Source organism: Vigna unguiculata, chromosome 10 (genome assembly GCF_037176805.1).
Source record: "Vigna unguiculata cultivar grain cowpea cultivar isolate G323 ecotype 2 chromosome 10, ASM3717680v1, whole genome shotgun sequence".
NCBI classification, from domain to species: Eukaryota; Viridiplantae; Streptophyta; class Magnoliopsida; order Fabales; family Fabaceae; genus Vigna; species Vigna unguiculata.
Window position 1 is genome coordinate 6,923,708 of NC_140801.1, and position 24,152 is coordinate 6,947,859.

Here is a 24,152-nt window from a genome sequence, read left to right on the forward strand (position 1 = left end):
TGTGGTTGTGTGTTTGTATCGGGATTGGTTGAGATTGCATGTTATTGTGAACGTATGAGATGGCTGGAAATATTTTTGGGTGCGAATGTATAGTTGATGCAGGTTGAACAGTGGCGTAGTCTGTTGATCTCGCCCAAGCGACTTGGTCCCGCCTAGGCAAGACTTGCAGAGAACCAACCTCAGCTCGCACTCGAGCTCTCGCTCAGGCGGAGGGTCTTAGTTTTGAGCAAGGTGTTATCTCGCTCAGGCGAGAGACGCTCGCCTAAGCGAGCTTGCGTGGGAGTTCGAGGATGGGTCGCTGCAGTTGCAGCCCAGGCGAGGGGCCTTACTTTTGGGTGAGGAGCGGGCTCTCTCAGGCGAGGGAGGACTCGCCTAAGCGAGTACGCGAGAAACACCCGTTCGCCTCTACCGCGATCTCGTCTAACCGAGGGCCTGTCGCTTAAGCGAGAGGACCCCTCTCACCTAAGCGAGGGCCTCTGGCCTAAGCGAGGGTTGGGCGAGAGAATGTGTGGGTACTGTTTGGAATCCTTATTTGAGGTATTAAATACATGCTTGGTTGTATTGCTATGTTAAAATATGAAATGAATGAGTACACATGAAATGGGAGGGCGTATGAGTTGTGATTTATGAGCTCTAACTTGATGTGAGTATGATATATGTAAGAGATGATTCATGGAATTGAAATTATGAGTTTGGTATGAGTTTGACATGAGACATGAAAGGGGTTGGTATCAATGTGGCATGATAATGATATGAGACGGAGTTCCATATTCATGGTTCGAGAATAATGAGTTGGTATGGTTTGGCTGGGAATACGCAAGAGATGAATTATGAGAAACTGTATGTGATGTATATGTGTGTGTATATATATATATATATATATATATATATATATATATATATATATATATATATATATATATGTGTGTGTGTGTGTGTGTGTGTGTGTGTATGTATGCTGAATCTGTTTGATTGATTAAGAATGTTGGTCCGTGTCAGTTCGTAATTCCTTGGGATCTCTAGGTGAGATTTTCAGGGTCATGCTTCAGTGGTCGGAACGTAATCCCATGGCCCCTGTTAGTGGGTGCCCATGGTGGTGCCCCATCTGTATAACTAGGTAAGGATTCAAGGTAAGGTTGCATCCTGACACTCTAAGGAGTCAGTTAGTCTCACCTAGAGCGGACTAACTCCTGTGGTGAGAGTAGCAGGAAGCCTGAAATTCATTAAGGGCTAATCTTGTGGTGAGGGAAAATTGATTCATTGTAACACTTGTAACACATAGCTCGAGGGTGAGCAGAGGTATCCACCACAAGTGCAAGCATCCGCTGAATCCGACCAGGTTATATGTATCCGGATAAGTCGAGTCTTAGTGTATTGTTTTGGAAGGTCATAACATGCTTGAGTGATGTATGTATAATTGACTGTGAAAGCATATCTGATTGCATGATAAAACCACTTTTGGCTCTAGCTTACCCTTCTGTTTTTGTTGTGTGTCCTGCTGTGTGGTACTCTCTTTTGCGATGATCATCAACTTGTTGATGTGAGCAAATACGGGAAACACCCATGGTCAACAGGGAGGTGATGGTTCCGCTGCTTAGTCTTTGGGTTGACTTCTGCCTTTGGGCTCTTCATTTAGGGCTAAGGCCCATGTATTGTTTTCTCCGGAAATTGGTTTAAGTCATTTTCATTCTCCTACTTCACTTTGTACCCGACATCGTGGTGTATCTCTTTTGTTTGTCCTCTAAGCAATGCAATTGGGATATCTGTAGGAGTGACGTTATACTCTTTTATCCTCACTTCTTATATTATATTGTGTGACATATCCTTTATTTAGTTTTATTAAATAAATGGGGTGTTACAACTATGATTATTTTGGCTCCAAATTTATTTAACAATTTTGCTATCATGTGTATAACTGGAGGATTAAAATAATAGCCAATGTTATTTAAAATGTAAGTTTTTTACTCATTTTAGAAATATAATTATAAGTTCTTAAATAAAAATTATTTATTCAAAATAGTATATTAAGTTATTAAAAAGACATTTTTCAACGTCATATTTCCCTTTTCTATGATTTTATATTACAATTCAACAATTACTGGACCATAAAAGCACACTTAACTTATACACATATTTAATTTTACTTTTCATAACTTGCATATCTTACTTTTTAATATTCTTATATAAAAATATAAAAACTAAGAAAACCCATAGGTTCACAACTAAAACCTGCTTAATCCATTGATTAAATTAGATCAACTAAATAATCCAGTTAAAATTTCAAGGTCCATTTCTCGATCGAGTTACGGGTTTTACGAGTTGATTATGTCCAAACACCACTTTTACGCTTTTATTTTTCCCTAGTGTGATACGCTGTCGTTTGCAATGTTTTCCCCAGGGGGCGCCAAAACAAATAACCCGAAATCTAGAGGATCCCTTTCATCTTTCGTTCCCAACAATTTTTATTTTCTCTCTTCGCAAAAACAAAACCTCTCTCAACACAAAGGCACAGGCATTCAACTTTTCCGATTCTCCAATCCTGAACCTTTTTTTCCTTTTCCTTTAAATTCCATTTTCCTCAGAAAAAACCGTGTCATTGTTTTCCTTTCAGAATTCAACACCCTTTCGCGACGAACAAAAAGGGGTGTTAGGGTTTGCATTATCTGCCACGCTTCCGCATTGTGGTACCCTGCACCTTCCTCACCGAGCCTTGCGTTTGTCACTTCCATTGCGTATTACTCTCTCTCTCTCTCTCTGCTTCGAGATTAGGGTTGATAGGTTTGAGGTTGATTCTTCTTCCGATTTTGAACCGAGTGAATCGCGGAAAATGTACGCTGATCGCGTGGAGAATGGAGGGCGGAGGTCCGTGAAGGAACGCCTAAATGGGAATGGTATCAGTGGCCCTACTCGGCACCAGCAACAGCGTCAAATCACCGGCAAGAGGTTTGCAATTCTTACTTCGTGTTTTTGTGATGATTTTTTATGCTTTTGGCGAGGTTTTAAATTCGGTTGTGATTTTCGATTTGACCGCATGTTGGCCACCTTTGTGATTGGGATGCATGTAGAGGTTAGATAATTCCCGTTTTTGATTGAACTAGCTTCTGAAAAGATTATGGGTTGGATTGGTATGGTATTTATGTCGTAAGTATATAGTCTTTGGAAACATATTTGATTATGGTGTTAATATTTTTATTTATAATAATAAATAGAATTAAATTATGGGCAATATATATCACATTTCACTCATTCTTACTCTCTTTTTTTATTAATTCAAAACAATTCTTTTTCCATTTTCTTTCTCTTTGTTTTTTCCTTTTCCACACCCCCAATGTCCATCACCCATCCATTAAAAGCATGAAATACTATGATCATAAATGTTATTCTATATACAGACTAGGGTGTATGATCAGTTTTGGTTCTTTTTGCCACCCTGAGTTAATGAGGGGAAAGTGTGCTAGTTCTTATAGCTGCTGATCATCCAGATATTTCCTATATTTGTCAGTCTTTAACAGCTACCTAGATGTAACTGTATGAAAATAAGAGTTCTACATTGAGTTCATTTGATGAATGTAAATTACGCAGATCACATGGAACATTCTTTCCATGTTTGTCTAAATAGTTATTTTTGTCACAGTTAATAGAGAGGTCACCCAATAGCTCTTCCCTACTCCATTGCCCTCTTCCTCTCCCATATCCAAGTCCCTATCATAACAATGCCCCTTTAAGCTGACCTCTTTGTGACTCTTCAACACTTTACTCAGCATACTGTTGGTTAGAATCCTCCATCTGTTAGAACCCTTCATAAGCCCTTTCTGATATATTAACAACCAATTTTCGTACCATTTGATAATACTCACGTACTCAGGGATCTTGAGAAGTAGTTATTTGGAGGGGAGAACCGAACAATTCAATGCCCTACATTGTGACCATAATAGCCATTTTCACGGAAGCTGAACCACACTGGAGTCACAATAGTGGATTTTTAGAATTTATGAAATGCCATTATTCTATAGTGCTGCTATCACTGCTCTGCTGCCATATATTTGGGTGGTCACTAGAAATTTTCATGAATGTGACAAGTAAAAAATGGGAAAAGATATTGTAATGTGTGTTTCTAGGTTTAAATATGTGGTAAATACTACAAACTGATGTTGAATTAATGAGGATGTCAAACATAGGATGCCCGAGTGAGATGCCTTAAATGAAGAAAGGCATCAAGAATTATTTGTGACCTCAAAGTACCTCCAAACTCAAGGACAAGTTTTTAAAGGGGCAAGAGAAAAAGGTCGTAGAAAATGTTATAAGACAAATGTGTGATCATACAAGAAAAAAAAGGGTACGAAAAGATTATGTATGAGTAGAGATTGGCATAGAAGAGTAGTTTATAGTTTTTTTAGTTCTTTGAAGAGGAGGAGAGGGTGGCCAAAAGGGTACTAAAGGAAGTGGTAAAGAGGGATCTCATGGTATATAAACTGACTGAAGCTATGGTCTTTTACTTAGCCAAATGACATCATGTGATCTATACATCATACCTCACGTAGAGAGATAAGACTTTGTTGTTCCCTTCCTCTTGACCTTTGCTCATGAGTCATAAACCCACTGCCATTCCCTTTATTTTTTGTCAGAACTTAGTAGTATGTGAGGTATCTGTCACTAATCCCTTGAAAATTATAGATTTCTGGTTAAATGATACTGCAGTGCAGATTAAGAGTTGACGTAGTTGCAAAATATTAGGTGAATTGACTATTTTTTCTTTTCTGGTCTGATGTATTATTAGATGTCTGACTTGTGTGGAGGATATTTCAAATTTATTTTGTTTCTTTTTTCACGTAAATATATTCAACCATGATGAACTTATGCCTCAGATTGGGCATGTACAGGTTTAGGTCATTTGTGGGTTACTGTTTTGGTTAACTGCATTCTCTTTTGTATATACTCAGAATATTACTTTTTTTTTACCTGATCATTCTGCACATAAAAGTTACATAAATTAGATTATTTGGCAAGTTTTACTATGCATTCAGGGTGCTATATTGGATGCTCATAGAAATAATTCCATATCATATGTTAGCATTGTAATTTCAAAGTTACAAGAATTGTAGTCAGAATTAACCTATGGTTATATGGGAAGTTGAAACCAAGGATGAGAAAAGAATAGTGCCAGGATATTGCTTTAGTGGGGTGGAGCAGTCCTTGGCCGCTGTGGACACCTGCATACCGAAGCATTTCAGTGTTGTGGTGGAGAGAGCTGCCAGAATAGTGGCTGAATCAGCCAACATAGCGGTACTACAGCATCTTCTAAAAAAACCTTTAAATTAGGTCTGGTAGGTAGTATATGGGTTCATTACAATAAATATTGTCATATTTTGTTCTTAGCACAATAAGAAAAAAAGAATAAACTTAGTATAAAAGCTTTAATTCCTTTAGTTTTGTTTGAACTCCATTAATGAATGTGGTAATTGAGCACACATTTAGTCTTTAGTATCTGCTATTGTGTTTATTGAAAAGTCAAATTAATGTTAATATGTAATTAACCTTGAAAGAAGCCTTTTACCCTTTACCTTTTATTTTGTATGTTTAAAATACTTAGTGGTTTCCTTCAACATTAATTACATATTAACATTAGTTTTCTCTGAATAAACATGTGACAATTATTTGAAGACCAAACACATGCTCAATTACCTCAACCGTTAACGAAGTTCAAATAAGATTAATGAACTTAAAGTTTTTGTATTACATCTATTTTTTTTTCTTATTGTATTAAAAATAAATTATGTCATATGGTGTACTGAACTGACTATTTATCTTTTTTATATTCAATAAAAAAGTTGGTTTTATTGACCAACTTTTTTTCTGATCGCACTTTTTCTCTCCCTTTTGGAGACTATGTTTGACTTTTTTTGATGCCTCAAAAGGCTGCTGTATCTGCATGGGTGTATTTTAACTTTTGTCATACATAAATAAAGAGCTGTTTTGCTCCTGTACACATCTGCTTCCTATTGCTTTATAAGTTTTTTTCTTTCTCCCACAACCTTCATTCTGTTTCTTTGCTTGGTTTTATATTTGAATAACTATGTTTCTGTGAAGAGTTGTCGACTGGTAGATATCTATTTATGATTCTGTCATTTAATAAGTTGTTACATATTTAATTCATCTAATGCATGGTTATGTGAAGTGTTCTTGTTATATATTGAACATAAAAAGTGTTTCTGAAAGAGCCCTCCAGCACTACCCATAAAACCTATTTTAAAGACTTCTTTTTCAGAACATGCTCCACGTGGAGGTGTCCACAGCAACCAAGGGCTGCCCTGCTAAAGCACTATCCCGGTGCTATAGCACACTATTGTCATCCCAAATAAAAAAATACATAGAAGAGTGGTTGTCCCACTATATGCTTTAGTGTTTTTGGGATCAACCATTACGCTCTCCTATCCAGGATTTAAAACACTGTTTGAAACCAAGTTTCGTTCATCTGCTTTTTCAGTGTACTTGATTGGGTACTTAAAATGCTTTAGTTAGCATGAACATCAGTTTTTTGCATGTTTGTTCCGATTATGACTTAATGATATAATCAAAATTAAATTTTCCTTATTAAATTACAGGTCGAGGCAAGATGATAAGTGGGAACATGATCTCTTTGATGATGATGAACCACGGATCACTAGTATGGATAAAGTTATTCTCATATAAGCAACTATTTGTTGCTAGATTTATTGGGTGCCAATAGTTTTTTTTATGGGTTTTGACTGTTTGTTAATGGCTTGTGATTGTGAAGATCGGAAGGTTAGTGCTCAAGATCTGCGCCTCAAGCTTCAAAGGAAAGGTCTTCAACCTGCATCTCAGAGTGGAAAGAGTTATGCTCCGAAGATGCGGGATCTCCGTGAAAGGTTATCAGGGACAATGACAGTACAACCTACCAGTGTTGATCCGCCAAAATCAAAAGCTGTTAAACCAAGCAGTAAAAGTGTTGGTGTTGAGGCCCCTGCAGCGCAGATCAAAAGGCCAGCTGACCCAGCTCCTAAAAAGTCACGGAAGGTATTATTCTTGTCATGTCATGGCTTTAATTGTCAATTTGAACTTTTTGTTTTGACTGCCTCTTATCGTATGTAATGTCAGATCATCACCTATTCTTGATCACATTTGTACTTCCTATTACATTTCCGGTTAAACTGGTGATGCATTTGGTGATATGCTAGGACATTTATGCTTGAAGAACTGATCTGGAGTCTGTTTCAATTTCTTCCTTCATAGTTCTTTGAGTAGGTACATGCATAGGTGGCCTCTAGTGTGTGCAACAAGACTGGATGAATGTAGAGTATAAATATTCTTTAGAAAATTACTAGGAATAACAATCAAGTTCACTTTACTATAGACATAACTTTATAATATTTCATTTATATAATATAAAAAAATTATATATTATATATGAACTGATATTTTAACCATTTAATTTAGTGAAAATTAAGTTCATCCATATTTGATTATGATAGTCCAATTGATTGAACTTCTAAAATGTCACAATTTAAAAACGGGGAGATAATTGAAATTACATGACCTTTGTCAGAGTAATTTTGCACATAATGAGGACTGATATATGCTGGTAAAAATATGGTACTGCTGGTAAGTTGTAGTATTGTCGAAGTCAACATTTACTATAGTAGTGGTATTGTTTGATATTTCTGGTGGAAGGAGGTGAAAGGTAGCTCTGATTTGGCATTCAATCACACTTTCTTGTTGGTTGAGATATATACACTAGATCGTGTTCTTGTACTATAATGGTGGATATGAATAATTCTCTTCAAATTTACTTCAAGATACTGGTAGCTTCAGATGTTAAGCTGTTGGCCTGTGTTTGTTTCCGGATGTTTACTGTAGTAGAGGATTGAAATCCGGGTGGGAAGTGTTGTTTGGATCAGGCGATTTGAAATTATTTGGGCAGAATGATTTGTGGGGCAGAGTGGATGTGATCTTCGCTCCACTGCAGAGAATAGGGGAGAAAGACAACACACACATTATATAATTAGATATTTGGCCCGAGTGTTTTCTCTTTTTCACTGTTGATGTCATGTATTTTTATTTACATATTTAGGGAGTTAAAATTAATTAGTTTACAGAAGCTAAAATTAATTAGTTTACAGGAGTTAAAATTTAAATTAGTTAAAATTTTATTTTAAGTTACTTTTATAACCAAGGGTAAATTGGTAATCTTCCATTTTTACAATTAAACATTTTTTTAATGTATGATGTATCAAATCCATCACATCACTCACTAACTTTCATAAACTTTCATCTCAAATCCCTTCCTTCCTCACCACCTTTCCCTTAATCCAAGAACCCCAATTTCACCTCTCTTTCCCCTCAAATCCACTCCCCTAAATCCATATTCCAAAAAAACACTCCCTTAATTTACTTGTTGGTGGCCACTTTGTGTTCAATCATGTATGTATTTAATTAATTTTTTTGTTGTGTTTTGTAAATTTTTAGTTTTAATTTTTACGTTCATACTTGGCAAAGATTTTGCCCCATATTTCTTTATGCAATTGTTAACCTTCTCTTACTAAATAATGGGAAATTAAAAGATATAAATTCTGGTTCTTGTTTTACAGGCTGATTCTTCAATTGATGACTTCTTGCAGTCCGTGGGTCTTGAAAAGTACCTTATTACTTTTCAGGCTGAAGAAGTATGCTATACATCTTTTTAACTTTTTTCTGCCATTAGAGAAAGTTCATTGCCTTGACTGGTTTTTTATTTGACCATCAAGGTCTAATATTTCTGTGCAAAACCTGTTTTTCAGGTTGATATGACAGCACTCAATCATATGAATGACGAAGATCTCAAGGCTATGGGTATACCAATGGTATGCATTGAGCTAGTATTGGAATTTTGTACTTTTCATGCTTGTCTGTTTCCAATGGCAATGTCATGCAGTTCCATTATAATGTGACTCATGTCAATGCTTGCTACTTGGAATGCATCTTATACTCTGCATTTTTTATGGACTTCTTATGTGTTAAATTGGCCCTATTTATGCAGCAACGTGCAATATTTACTCCACTTTGGTAGTTCGGTTCATTTGAAGTGGAGGGGTAACTGCACATTTTTCAGCGTAACCCTTCAAATAAGTTTTTGGATAAGATTAGACATTTAGCTTTCATTTGATGATGTACATAGAAAGTAGACTTTAAGTCTAACTGAACCTTACAAAATTGGCTTCCTAAGGTGAGGTGGGTACCCACTTATATATTATGATTTGATTATGATTTGAAGATTGTGCATTCCAAGAATCCAATTTTTTGTGATAGAATTCAATAAAACCCTTAGCTTCAGAGAACAACACCAATGCCATGTGTCCCAACATGAGCCCAAGAATAGAGCCGCAACTGCATATGCCAACTGCACGGAAACACCAAGAACTCCATCTTCTTTGATATTCTTTCCACCATGTGCCATTGTCCTCTGCCGTCTACCATCACAAATTTCTCCTGTGACCACCAGATTAGAGCCCAGATTAGAGCATCTCTCCATGCGACTGCCAACCCTGCCAGTCTTGGAAGTAGACTCTACTCCACACCTCACGCACACTCACTTTCTATTCGTTGTTGTGTGGCATGTGATGTCCACACGTCGCCCTCCTCTTACCATAGCAGCAACGTGCATCCTTCAAAGGGTTTCACAAGACCTCATTGTTGTTCTAACCCTGGGTTCTCCTTTTCCAGCATGAAATGTCTTAGAGGGTTTCTAATCAAACCTAGGGTTTTCTATTCATTGTTTTTATTGGTTTTTTCTTATGAAAATGTCCTTTGGACTTGTTGTCTCCTCTGGAATTCTGACCATTATCTCTGAATAGCTGAATGGGAAAAATTATCTCTCTTGGTATGCCTCAATTCAAGTATGGTTCCTTGGCCAAGGTTTCCAAGATCACCTTGAGCAAGACGGGAGTAACGTGCCATCTACTCAAGTTGAGCAGTAGAAGCAAATTGATTTTCAATTTTGATACCATATTAAGAAGTGAGCTAAAGCCTATTTCTTCCTCACAAAACCAACTTGTAAGATGATGTTTGCACCCTATTTTTATATTGTAAATAGGTTTTATCTCTAGTTGTTGTGAGATTTCCAACAAGTACTAAAACAACTGGAAACTAAAGCTCCTAAAATTAATACTTTGCTTTTCTACACTGAGCATGCTATTTCTCTTTCTCCTCCTAGGCTAATTGTAGTGGCAATATTTACCTGGTTCTAGTGCTTGCAATTTTGGTGAATAGCAAATTGCAGACATGCAATGTAAGTTAGTCAGGAAGAGTCTGTAAAAGGTTGGAGTGGAAGCTCAATAATGCAGCTACGCTGCCCTCACCCCTCCACCCTCCATGTTTTTTAGCTCTAATGGTCTGTTCTTATTGTGCATTCTGTCAAAAAGGCTAGTTGTAGTTGCCAATATTTACCTGGTTCTGCTGCTTGCAATTTTGGTAAATATCAAATTGGAGACATTTGTAAGCTGTCAGTCGGGAAGATTCTGTAACAGATTGGAGTGGAAGCTCAACAATGCAGCTACACTGCACTTTGCCCTCCAATTTTTTTGGCTCTAATGCTCTGTTCTTATTTTGCATTCTGTGCCCTCTATTTTGTTCCGTGTTACTCTTCTGTATTTGGCTTTAGTGTTCTTTTTTTGTGTTTTATATTTTTAGTATAGGCGTTATTTTGGCTTACTGCCATTAATAGCCATCCACCGTTAACCATGATGCAAGTTTTTGGTGGGGAATCACAGTAAAAATGGGATTGGGATCTCAAATAATGAAGCTACTCAACATAGGGCGCTGGAATCAGGAAATTCAGAATCCTTTCTATAGAAGAAATTGCTGATCCGATTTTGGAGTTTGGGCTAGAAATTAAATGGAGAATGGTTGGTTGCTGAGTTATAACTTAGAAGAGTCAAGTTCTGAAGTTCCAGCTAAGAGCATCCCCTTAATTGGAGAGAAAATAGCTTATTTAGATAGCTGGAATGATCATCATCAGTGTGATTTGAAATTTAAAAACATAAAAATCAAACTCTTTCAAAACCAATAGTTGGAAAATCAGCACAGAATCTGGAGAAGCTGGAGAGAAAATCTAGATAGGTGGAGCGATCATGAGTCGAATTAGAAATTTAAAAAAACAAAATCAAGCTCTTTGAAAACAATACTTGGAAAATGAGCTCAGAGATACTAGAGAAGTTGGAGAGAAACAGTTTTGCTGGATAGCTGGAATAATTATCATTCAGAAAGTTCATGGCAAGCAAAGCAGGTTATTTGGGACCCAAACTTTTTAAACTTGAAAAATGACATTTTGACGGAGACAATGGTAGTGCCTCTGGGACAAAGCTGGGACAAGGCATCAGAGCAAATTCAGGTCTCTGGTACATCTGGGAAAAGTCCTGGCCAGTGCATTTAGATCGAAGGGCCCGTGTGTCTAGAAAAAGTTGAGGCCAGGCATTTGGGAAAAGCTGAGGCCAGGCATTTCGAAAATTTGGGATCTGGATATCTAGGAAAAGTCAGGGCTAGTGCATCTGGGAAAAGCCGGGGTGATTGTAAATCCTATTTTCATGTAAATTCTATTTTCAGTGTCACACTTCCAGCAATAAAGCTCCATTTAGACAAGTCCATTATGGAATTCCACTATTATGTGATGTACAGACTGAGTTCTGAAACCGGTTCTCATTTCTTTTATTATGCATTGCTTGGTAGTTTCCTTTTTATGGAATGACCTTTAAGCTTTGTTTAGATGAAGATTTTTGAAGAACGTAGTTTGAAATACATGGGAAAAGATAATGAGTAGAAAATGGATAGATTTTGAAGTTGGTTGGGTTGAGAGAAGTAAAAAATAAGGAGAGAAAAAGAATCCAGTGTATTGTAAAAACATCTTTGCTCCAGAAAATATATTTACATTGTAAAAAATTTGATAGGTGAGCAAATCATTGGTGTTTTGGTAAAAATTGGCTTTGCGTGAAGGATGTCTAAGAGTTCCTTTGTATTAATGGGAAAGAAATGATGGAATCTTTATTGTTGTCAGTTGCCGTGAGATTTTATTAGGATTTGAACAGTTCATGTAGCACTTTGTGATGTTTTACAAATGCTCCTTTTATGGTTGTATCTTTTTTAGGCCTCCTGAGATATCGGTTGTTGTATTGCAAGTTACATGTTAGGTTATTTTACCCGTTTAGTTTGGTATACTTCATCTTTTATCGGACATAGCTTTTTAGTATGATCCTATGATAAATATTTGACTAATATATCTTGGTGTTGTAACTCCATTCTTCTGTACCTTTTCTTGTCAAGTATGCTCTTTTGATTTGTAATTCCCATATTTAGTTAAACACATTATGGTTACACTTTTTTTTTTTTTTTGTTCCAGGGACCAAGAAAGAAGATACTTTTAGCGTTGGAGTCGAAAGTCTGACATGTATTGGAAATTATTGATGTTCTTAGCTGGATAAACTTGTTTATGGACGGTGGTGGGTGATCAGGATCTAAAAACCAAGTGTAATAGGATAGGTCTTCGATTATTTTACCCTTATTTTAGACATTAATGAAGATAGTTTTGGAGTTTATTACCCCGTCAGCATCCTGAAACACTTTTAATTGTACCTACTAATTAGTGGCTTTGAGAATTCACTTTTTGAATCAATAGGTTTTGCCGCAAGGATGTTATTATGACCCATTTTTCAAAATTTGATGACCATCTAATGATAGGATCAGTGGAGGAAGCTGATTTTCAATACTCCAAAATTGACACCAAAATGTTAATTCAGGCATGGATTTACTAATTTGTTGCAAGTTGTCAGGCTATTACTTGTTCCAAGTGATTTAAATTGTTATTCGTGTAGGATTTATGTCTGGGTATATAACATGGAATTGGTTTTTGCTTTATAGTTGCACTTTGAAAAACTGACTCTGCCGTGAAGAAGCAGCTTAAATAAATATTAGCCGTTCAATTTAAATGGAATCAGCTTAAATAAAGGTGCAATTTATTATATTAATTAAATTAACTAGTTAAATTTTAAAGTTGAAATAACTTTTTATTTTATATAATTTATATACTATGTATAAATATGTGTGATATATTCCATGTGTTTGTATTTTTCATGTTTGCTTTTAAGGTGAAAGAAACGTGTTGCTTTTTTTTATTATAATGTTTTGTTTTAATAAATTAAAAATTAATATCTGTATTAATTTAATAAATTTATTTAAATATAATGTTTTTATTGTTATTTTTTATATTTAATGTATGCAATCTCTAATTTAAATTAAACATTAAGTTTAATTGAACATTGGAGTAGTTGAAGTATGTAGTTTGTTTTAGGAGGAGTAATTTATATCTATTCTTCTTTTTATGATTGATAAAATAGAAATATAAAATGTATATACTAAGTGAGAAATCCTTCTACAATTATATGCACTATCTTTCATATAATGATTTTATAATGATATATGGTAAATACGTAGTTACTATTTTACTTTATATATTATTGTAATGAATAATACTAGAATAAACAATCGTATTTATTTTTATTATTTTTGTGTGCTAAGTTGATAGTAATTTTTAATATGTATACATGAAAACCCTTAAAAAAAAATAAAGGAGAAAATCATTTATAACAAAATCATCTGTATAAGATGACCAAAACTTTCATTTATAATGATTAGATACGATCTATCCAAAATGGTAAACAGAGTAAGGCTTCTGAAACAATTGAAGGCATACATGATTAAGATAAATCTTTTCTCTATTGACCTAGTTATACATTGTAGAATCTTTCTCCTCATGTTTACGAGACTAACTCCACAATGATATTATTCCTTGCCAAAGAATTTGGTAGACTCTTTCAAAACATTTTGTGCTAGGTGTGCATCACGATTTGTGGCTAGTAAATTAATGGTGTCTAGCTTCGCAACTCTCGATGGCATAGAGTAAGAGGAAAATAAGTCACTTCCAGACACAATCATAAACAAGCCTTCAATCACGACTTACTACTCGAATTCCAAGGAGATAAAGTTCCCACCTATGGTTACATTGACTTGTTAGTCATGTTTGGTACTAATGAAACACATTGGAAGATAATGGTTTGGTACATTCTCATAAAAGCGAACAATCCTAATTTGATGTAAGGCCCTCCATAAGCTTGGTGTCATCATCTATACATCGCATATGGTGATAAAGTTTCAAGGAACAGACAAATCAATTGTAACCATCAAAGTTTATCTAAAAGCAACAATGGAGTTATGCTTAGAGTTTAAAGGTGGCTTCTTATTCTTCAAAGAAACCAAACATTAGTGGATCAAACCAAACTGACGATGAAAACCCATTTTAGTTCTTAAGAGATATGGTATTAATTAATGGTGAAGAAAACTCAAGAAAGATTTTCGGTAGACATTTACATTGTCCTCTAATTCTCTCCATGCACCATTGATCTTCTAGAAGGGAAGGTTAACTTCAAACTCTCTAAAAAGGTGCCTCATGTGTGTGGTCCAAGCCTAAGTCTATCCTCCTCTCCAAATAAGTGATATTCTCTTCCAAGATAGTCTTAATCAATCCTACAAAACAAACATACAACAAAAGAATCAACAAAATCAACTTAAGCATAGTCAACAAGGTCAACGCAAACAAAAGTCAACATAAACTAATACTAAATAAACTAAGAGATGATGGATTAGAGGTTTTCCTTCTTGTTGTTTTCGTCCTCTTAGGAAGGTCCTCTATGCTCTCATGAAGAGTAATGAACTCATCAACTGAAGTATTGAACCTTTTTTTATAATGTCTTGAGCAATGAAAATAAACCTTATGAACAATGCCACAATGTAAATTTCATGCTGATTGATTCATATTTGTTAGAAGAGGAAACACTTACTCTAGATCAAAATTTAAATAGGGTTTTCCTACTTTCAATTAGGCAAACTTTAGTTGGGTTTACACCCTCTTAATGAAATATAGTAAGACAAACACAAAGTTGAACACTTTACAATAAATTCAGGAAGTATTAACTTGAAACTCTTATGTGTTTGCCTAGAGTTCGATAGATATGTTAGACATTATCACGTATTCATGTGTCATAAGCTCATTATTCTTCCTTAAGCAAAACCAATAGCTAAGAGGAAGAGAAAGTCCATAAAAAAACATTGTTAAGTAGTTGACCTAGAGGTTAACAAGTTCTTGAAAGTCCACTTTGCAAAATAGATCATATGCAATATATGGTTCGCTAATGTGGTTATGGTCAAGAAATCTAACAACCAATTGAGGAGGATGCGCAGTGATTATATAAACTTAAGTAAATACATGTCCAAAAGATGCAAATCCTTTACCGAACATAAATTCTTTTGTTGACAACACAACCATATATGAGGTTCTTAGCTTACTAGATGACTATTTTGTGTACAATCAAATTAGAATGTATTTGTTAGATGAAGATAAGATAGACTATGTTCTTTCTAACAAATTAGGGCTTGAGGATTGCTTAAAGATTACAAAATTGCTAATGGTTATATATATAGAGGTTGGGAAGAAAAAGTGTTGTCAACCTTTCTTCTTCAAGAGAGTTTTTATACAGAGAGGTTGAGAAGAAAAAGTTATTGTATATTTTTTTCTAGTCATTGCGAATGTTGAAGAAGTGCTTTCAAGTTGTGTTTGTCCACATGCAAACGTAGAGATGCATGTAACATTAATTGCATTTTTCTTCTTTAAGCAACAAAATGACTTACCAAGTTTACCTTAAATAGTTTTTATCCAAACAAGAGCAAAAAGCAAAAATTTACAAGATTGATGGTTTTTGTAGAGTTAACATACAAGGTTGATGGTCTTTGTAGAGTTGACAAAATGAGTTGTTAATATTGATGAGCTTTTACTCTTTCTTCGAGAGATCTTATCACAAGAATTGAAGAAACATTCTCTACATACATAAAATACGTATTTATTGTATTTGAGATGTATTATGAAATGTTTATAAAATTATGATTTATATTTCATGGTAAAACACTTAATCAAAATCACACGTAGATTAGATCGTAGTTTAACGTCTACATTTTTTATAACAAAAATAATAAATATAATTAAAAATTCTAATGTAATTAGTATTGTAGTAAAAAAATATCAAAGCATAAAAAATTATAATAAAATATATAATAAATAGTTATATAAATATTTTTTATTTTAATATTAGTTGTAGCTATACAATTAAAATATTTTTATATTTAATCATGGATAGTCTTTTATAGACTATAAAAACTAAAAAATTAGTTAACAAAAAATTAAAGTAAAAATACTTAATAGAATCTTGGCATTTGAGATGTGATCCGTTAGATACATCCAAGGGTCTTAGGGTCCAAATTAATGCCAAAGGGTGACGCCAACAAGTACAGAGACTGGGAAAAGAAGAAGAAAAAGAGGAGGAAACAGCAGAGTAAAACGGAACAATCCAAACCCGGAACTTCCCATGGATGCTACCGAATCGCAAACGGATCTGCAGAAACGACCCGGAATCTTCATCATAGGATCCTCAAACGTTGGCAAACGCACCATCATATCTCGTAACTCTCTCTTTCCTTTTTCTTCCCTAAAATCTTCGCCCTTTCACCTTGCTTCAACTTATTCTACTTAACTAATCTTTATTTAGTTCTAGGTTTTCATTATTCTGTCTCCTGCAACTGTTTTAAATCACATCTTTATCATATTTCGTGCTTAGATATATTATTATACATCTTTTTAATTTTAAACGTAGGACTTTTTTTTTTCAATTTTATTATGTTTTGGATTTTTGTCTACATGTTCTGGCGTTAGTTATTGACACTAAATTCATTTCTTTGTTCTGCATGCTGTATTGTTTATTGTTATTATTTCGAGGGGTGAAACTGAAATTTGATATTTGATTTTGCTAATGTTGAGAATAGGATTGACCTCTGTTGATGTTGAGGATGCTTTTGATTCGGCTTCTGAAGTGAATGTCCATGGGTATATGTTCACCCTGAATTATTTTATCCATCTTTTTGGTTATGAATCTTTCTGAATTTCTGAGTGTGTTTGTTTTAATTGTGGAATAAACAGGTGGACTATCAATAATAAGTACTATACTGCTGATGTTTCTATATGGATGGCTCATCTTCGTGATGATTTTTCTGCTGGAAACATGTCCGTGTTTCGACGCATGACTGCATTGGTGATGGTTTTTGACATGAATGAAGTTAGTTCCATCACTTCATGATTATCATTTGATTTGTTCTGTTTATGTTGTTGATTACTTAATGTTTGTTTCTGATGACGGTTTTATTCTGTATTCAGTGCTTATTGTTTGGTTTTACGTGTGCAGAAGAATTGTTCTTGAACCACTTTCTTCTTTTGTGTGCCTAGTGACTAATACATGTAATGTATCTTTAATTTACCCTTTTTGTGCAGCCATCTTCCCTAGCTGCACTTCGAGAATGGGTTTCTCACACTGATATTCAGAACTTTGAGATATTACTGTGTATTGGAAACAAAGTGGATCTGGTTCCAGGGCATCCAGCTCATGCTGAATACAGAAGGCGGTTGCTGAAACTAGAAGACTCTGCTGTAGACCGTTATTCAGAAGAGTATGGAATATCTGAATCGGAGGGAACTAGTTTATTGGGGGATGAGGCACCGACATGGGACATCAGAAGGTCCTGTTTGGAATGGTGCACTGATCACAATATTGAGTTCATTGAGGCATGTGCTTCCAATGCTGATTTTGACAAATGTAAAACTCCACTTCCCGTTGTAAAGAGCCTGTGTATAACATATTGCTTTTAACTCTGAATTTTGCCTTGACAAATGCTCAGTTTTAGATGTGGATGAGTCATACTTATAATACATTATTAATGAGAGAGGAAAGTAGGTGACTTAGATGACAATGAAATATTTGGAAGATGATTAATGATAGATCATTGTAAAACGCATCATATCTTTTTCTTCTCCCCATTAGGGATAGAATGATGAACATTGAAAACCATTTCAGATTATATGATTTCCACTCAAATTTATTTTACAGGTTTGTCCATAGATGGTGATTTACAAGGAGTTGAACGTCTCCATGGTGCACTTTCTGCTCATATGTGGCCTGGAATGGTATTGAAATCTGGTGATAGAATAAATCAACCATCATTTCCTGAGAAAGAGGGTATTTTCTTTCTATTTTCTTTTCTTTGAACAATGCTACTCGCAACTTGTCAAAGTAGAAAAAACGAAAACACTAATTTTGGTTTATCCTTTTTCCCAGAGTTATCTTCAGAAGAATCTGACTATGAACCAGAGTATGAAGTGTTATCAGCTGGTTCGGCTGATCCCTGGGATGAAAGTGAACAAGTATGGGTTTCTGCATCTTCCTTAGATGCAGGGGGGTCAGCTTCTCAAAACAATCATACTGCAGAGGGTCAACAGGAGGATGGAATTAAACCTGATAAAGAGTCTGCGCCCACAACTTCAAGTGCTGCAATTCAAAATGAGAGTGAGAGGGATGTGCTGCACAATACCATGGATTCTGATGGAGATGAAAAGGCAGAAGAGAGTAAATATCTTGACTTAGAGGATTTGGAACAGTTGATGTCTGAGATTGGGAATATGCGTGCAGGCTTAAGATTGATGCCTGATTTTCAAAGAAGGGACATGGCTGCAAAGCTGGCCATGAAAATGGCTTCCATTTTTGGAGGAGAGAGTGATGATGAGAAAATTTAGTTGATTTTGGATGTAAGCTCAGTGATTAGTTATAGGTATAAGGTTAGATAGATGAATGTCATTCTGGGTACCTTTATGTGGGCCATCACATGGAAAGAAGGAGATGAGCAACCTCTGTTGCACAAAGACCAGGGGCACCTTTTTCATGCTTCTGCTTTCTCTTACTCCTTTTAAGATCAAGTATTCCTGTTTTCTTTACACAGTTTTATAGTCCGTATTTTGTGGAGCATAACATTTTGTTAAAAATTTCGTGGTAATCAACGTGGTGGTGATGTTGTGAAAAACTGTGTCAGGTTACTTCCTGCTGCAATTGTAAGTGTAGAACAGATTGAAAACACTTACAGGGACAAAATGACAAATAAAATTTCTAATTTTATTTTTTGCAAGTCCCATATTTATATAAAGTGCACTTGTTTGTGTCTATGTGAAATTCAACAATAACTCCGAATATTTTTTTTATTAGTGTTAACTAACTGTAATGATCCATGTGTCTATAGTGGGTATAAAATGGATAGTTCATAACTCCCAGTTAAAAATACCACGAGTTGAACAAGTTGTGTCTACTCCTCTTCGCATAATTGGAACTTTACTTGATGCATATTTATCAGTGGCATAGTAGTTTTCCTTATTTTTTTATGGTGTTGGAGATCACTAACTTGGATTCAAACCTTCCTTTCACATGGAAACATTATAACACATGTGAATTGGGTTATCTTATAATAAAGTTTCACAGGAAGATGTAAGGAGGATGTAGGAGATTTTGTAAGGTTGTAAGGTTTAAGAAGTGTGTTGATTATGTTGCATTTTTATTTATAGGGTGCTTGTAAAATCTTGAAAGTAGCGAATTGTAAAATCTTGAAATGAGTGAATTGGTTTAATTATGGTGATTAAGTAATTAGATGTAATTCTCTTATAAGAGAAAACTAGTATATTTCTTGTTATTATTCTCTTTCTCAAATCTCTTAGAAATCACAAGTGATATGAATTCATGTTGCATGGTTATGGAAAACTAAAAAAAATTAATATAATTTTATTTAAAATATTTATTTAATTTAAAGTTAGAAATAACAATATGGTTTGACCTACCAGTTTTGGTTTATTCCACATTTAATCTACATCAAATGGAATAAGATGAACTAACCCACATAAGAATAATGGACCAGTTTTGGTGGCTCGGTGGCTCGTATTGCATAATGATTAACTCATAGGCTAGAAGTCTACATAAAGCAAAATCTTTAAAAGGAAAACATCGTACAAATATTACAATAATATTATTTTATTGTTTTACATCTTTTTGGCATTAATATAATTTTATTGTTTCACATATTTTTTTCATGGGTATCAAATTAACATTGAAATTGAAATAAGTTAAATAAACACAACATTAACAACTTCATCAAATATCTATGTCAAGGTTATATCTTTTATGAACAATAATATATATATATATATATATATATATATATATATATATCTTTGAAGTTACTAAAAAGCTATAGTTATTAAAATATTATATCATTATTTTTTAGTTTAATTATTCAGATGGTGCTCACTTTGATAGAGGTGTGTCAATTTGGTACCTGCTTTTAAAAAAATGTCAATTGCATCACAACTTTTGAAAAAAATGTTTCAATTAGGTCTATTTCAGATAAAAATTATTAACACCGTTACTAGCGTGCTATGTGTCAATCTATGTTTTTTTTGTTTTTTTAATTTTTTTTTTTTGCAAAAAAAATGTCACGTGTCAGGTCTCTGATGTGGCAGTGTCAATGTCACGTGGCAATGGAATGACACGTGTCAATGTCATTGTTAAATGTCATTGTGTTGATTTCAATTTAGTCTCCATATATGTCTTGTTGATTAATTTTGTCCCTACTTATGTGTTTCTGATTCAATTTTGTTCTAATTTTTTTAATAATTAAAATAATTTTTTAATCTATTTTTATAAGATTAAAACTAATTAAGTATAAATATTTTATAAAATTAAGTACCGATATTTACATTATTGAAAGACAATATTGTTCTATTTTGAAAAGAAAAAGTAATAATTAACAAAACATGAGTTAATAATATACAATAATGTAATATGTTAAAAACAATTTAATAGAAAATATTAGTATAAAATTTATACAAATAATAAATTTGGTCTAAGATTGGAGAGAAACAATGTAAATATTAGTACTTAATTTTTGTAAAAGTATTTATACTTAATTAGTTTTAATCTTATAAAAAATGGACTAAAAAAGGATTTTAATTATTGAAAAAAATTGGGTCAAAATTGAATGAAAGACACGTAAGATTTGACTAAATTGAATCAATGAGACATACATGGGAATTAAATTGAATCAATAAGGCATATATGCGGACTAATTGAAATCAAGACAATGACATTTGATGGTAACCCTGACACATGGCATTGCCCTGCCATGTGGCTCTAACAATGTCACGTGTCACACTAGGGACCTGACACGTGGTAATTTTTTTTACTAAAAAAAATTAAAAATTGAAAAAAAAAACACAAACTAACACATGGCACGCCGTTAAAAAAATTAGTAACTTTTGTCTGAAAGGGACCTACTTGAATCACTTTTTTCAAAAGTTGGGATGTAATTGACATTTTTTAAAAAGGGTACCAGATTGACACACTTCTACCAAAATGGATACCATCCGTGTAATTAAACCTTATATTTTTTTAATTTCAATGACATTGGATACAATCTTGAAAGAAGTTTCATCTTCCACTATGTCATAATTATAATTCCCCCCGTTATCATCTACATACATTTGAACAATGAGAGATGTAAAATCCTAGAAATTGACATTTTAGAAGTGAGACTGGTTAAAATAGTGAGACTCAATTATTTTAATATTGAAAAGTTTTAGTATAAATAGTTTTGTTAAACGAGTTTCATTATTTTAAAACACACAATCTCTCTAAAAACTACTTTTCTAGAATTCTCTGACTTCTATAGGAACTTTCGTTCTCTGTTCGCCTGATTGAAAATCTAAGACTGTATGAGTGATTTTCGCGATGAACTCTTCAATTCGGATTGATCAATTTCTCGGCTCGTGTAAGTTAATTTTTAAATATTTTCTCGCAGTCTTCTTCTAGTTTTTGTTGTATGTGAAGATGCTTGTGTGTCCTTTTAATCTTCTATAAGAGTCTTTGCTTATAAGTGATCATGATGGAATGTCTGAATCCTTTGTGTGATGTTTCTATGTGTAGATAAAACATTCTATGAAGTTAGAGGCATTTTGGTGTTCCCATAGCTGTTTGGGCATGTTGAGCTAAGGTGAGGGATGCTAATTCTAGCTTTTGCATGTCGAGTTTGTTAATTGTTGTTGTCAATTGATAATTTTGATGTGATAAGTTATGAATTTGTGATTTACTTGTTTTGTGGTGATGAACTTCATGTTTTAACTGGTAAGTTGATATTGAACTCGTGTAGTATGCTGGATTGTGCATAATTTTGTTTATATCACTTGAAATTTTGAATGGCTTGTTAAAGTTGTTGAATTGGGGGTTAAGCTTGGGTTGTATGCTGAGTTTTGTACAAAATTTATGGTTTTGTTTGTGAACTTGGATGCCTATGTGAGAATTCTTAAATTGAGTAATCTATCCCGACTTGAGTTTAAAACATAAAAATTTAAATGTTAGAAAGTTTACTAAGTGAGGATTAACTCAAGAAGGGTCATATTTCTCAATCAAATCTCAAAAAGGAAAGTTATGTGTACTGATACACCATCGGACACCGTTGCAACACGTTCGGGAACCACTAAAATAATGGCCATTAACTTAGGACTTGGGGCACTGAGCGCCACTTTTGTATCACCGGGTGCTAGCAAGTCGGTGAGTTCTAGGGGTTATAACATTAGGCGCCACTTTTCCAGCATCGGGGGCCACCCTATTTTTCGAGTCTGCGTCATCTTAGGAGAAATAGGATTTTCGCTTCATTAACTATTGAATTGGGTTGCAATTTTGACAACACAACCTAGACATATGGATCTATGATTGGACCATTTGGATATTTGTTTTGAGCTTTATGGTTAGGGAAATGTTGTTCACTGTTTTGATGTACGTAATGAAGATATTGTGATTGAATTGATGAATTAAGCTTATATGAGAATATGATGGATGAGCTATGTATGATTGATGATGGTATACTGAGACTTGACTTGATATGTTTTCGTACAATATATGATTGAATATGAGATAACATGTGGAAGATAAAGGAATTTCACGGAGAAATTCCTTTGTTGTAATATAGTGTGTGTATTGATCTATGAATTCAAGTAAGGTTACATCTTAACACTCTAATGATCATTCAGACTCACAAAGAGTATAATGGTTCATGAGGTGAGAGTAGCAAGAGGTCTTAGTCTAAGATGATTATGGATTGACCTTGTGTGTTGTAGGGTGAAACACATTGACAATGGCTCTATAGAGCAATAGAGGTCACCATAAGTGCAAGATTCTAGTGAATCTGATTTCAATACATGTATCCGAATAATTGAGTTTAGAAGAGTCTTTGATTATAGAGTTTATGATTACTTGAAGTGCATTGTATTGTGATACAACATGTTTTGTTAATGTATGATATTCTTTTTGTAAATTAGCTTACACTCTCTTGTTTGTTTGTTATGTATTGTGTTCTTCTTTTGCAATGATCACCTTATTGATATGAGTAGAGGTGTAGAGACACCTCTTGATGTTGAGGAGTCATCTGTCTAGGTGATTGAGTGATGTTAGATCATGTTAGGTATAATCTTGTAATAGAATCATAGTATAGTAGTTTGAGAATGTATATGTTTGATATTATTATAGTCTTATTTGATATGACTCTCCTAATATACAATATACATTGGATTATTTGTTTTATGAATATTCATAATAAAATGTTTTATTTTAGTAGTATTATCTACGCTATTAGAATGATGTTACAACATATGATGAATTTAAAATAAAAATAATACAATAAAAATAAGATTAGATAAAAAGACTATGTTACCTCCCAAAAAGTCATTAGTCTAACTTTAAATACAAATAGTTACTTTCACACTTTTTCTAATGCATTAGTGGAGCATGACTCATCTCACATTATCATTTTGATCTAAAGTTCCTATTTTTGTTTCGAGAAAGTTTCTATTTTTATTTTTTTACTTGTACCCAAAACTAATTTCAACTTCAAAAATAAATTAATTTTAGTTTATGAAAAATTAAATTTATTTTTTATTATTCTATTCATATAAAAGTTCTTGGAATATATAAATTTTCTTAATATCGCAACATAATTTTTATTGGTGTGAGATTATAAATTTATGTTCCTAAAGTTTTAGAAGTGTTGTTATCTAAATAGTGCCTATTAAATATAATTGGATTTAGAATGGATTACATAAATTGATTTGGAAAAAATATATTCTTGATTGGATTTTAAACCATTTG

At 33.9% G+C, this 24,152-nt stretch overlaps 2 protein-coding genes across 2 annotated transcripts; both read left to right on the forward strand.

Moving 5' to 3' along the window:
- Nucleotides 1–2,432: 2,432 nt before the first annotated feature.
- LOC114166885 (uncharacterized) lies at nt 2,433–12,751 on the forward strand. The gene is made up of 6 exons (XM_028051763.2): nt 2,433–2,943; nt 6,603–6,664; nt 6,776–7,035; nt 8,607–8,681; nt 8,796–8,858; nt 12,386–12,751. Exons 1-6 carry the CDS (start codon nt 2,828–2,830, stop codon nt 12,428–12,430), a joined length of 621 nt encoding a protein of 206 aa, XP_027907564.1. The 5' UTR covers nt 2,433–2,827; the 3' UTR covers nt 12,431–12,751.
- A 3,585-nt stretch (nt 12,752–16,336) lies between these two features.
- LOC114167478 (GTP binding protein) lies at nt 16,337–19,095 on the forward strand. Its single transcript, XM_028052569.2, has 6 exons — nt 16,337–16,551; nt 16,912–16,972; nt 17,066–17,201; nt 17,414–17,735; nt 18,027–18,155; nt 18,255–19,095. The coding sequence occupies exons 1-6, from the start codon at nt 16,458–16,460 to the stop codon at nt 18,707–18,709; spliced, it is 1,197 nt and encodes a 398-aa protein (XP_027908370.1). The 5' UTR covers nt 16,337–16,457; the 3' UTR covers nt 18,710–19,095.
- The last annotated feature ends 5,057 nt before the right edge of the window (nt 19,096–24,152 follow it).

Excerpts from the sequence above, each read along its gene's own strand:
- LOC114167478 (XM_028052569.2), top strand. The coding sequence starts at position 16,458 with ATGGATGCTACCGAATCGCAAACGGATCTGCAGAAACGACCCGGAATC. Across the intron at positions 17,202-17,413 it reads TGGTTTTTGACATGAATGAA|CCATCTTCCCTAGCTGCACT; the intron begins GTTAGTTCCATC and ends CTTTTTGTGCAG. Across the intron at positions 17,736-18,026 it reads CAATGCTGATTTTGACAAAT|GTTTGTCCATAGATGGTGAT; the intron begins GTAAAACTCCAC and ends TTTATTTTACAG.
- LOC114166885 (XM_028051763.2), top strand. The coding sequence starts at position 2,828 with ATGTACGCTGATCGCGTGGAGAATGGAGGGCGGAGGTCCGTGAAGGAA. Across the intron at positions 7,036-8,606 it reads CTCCTAAAAAGTCACGGAAG|GCTGATTCTTCAATTGATGA; the intron begins GTATTATTCTTG and ends CTTGTTTTACAG. Across the intron at positions 8,682-8,795 it reads TTACTTTTCAGGCTGAAGAA|GTTGATATGACAGCACTCAA; the intron begins GTATGCTATACA and ends CCTGTTTTTCAG.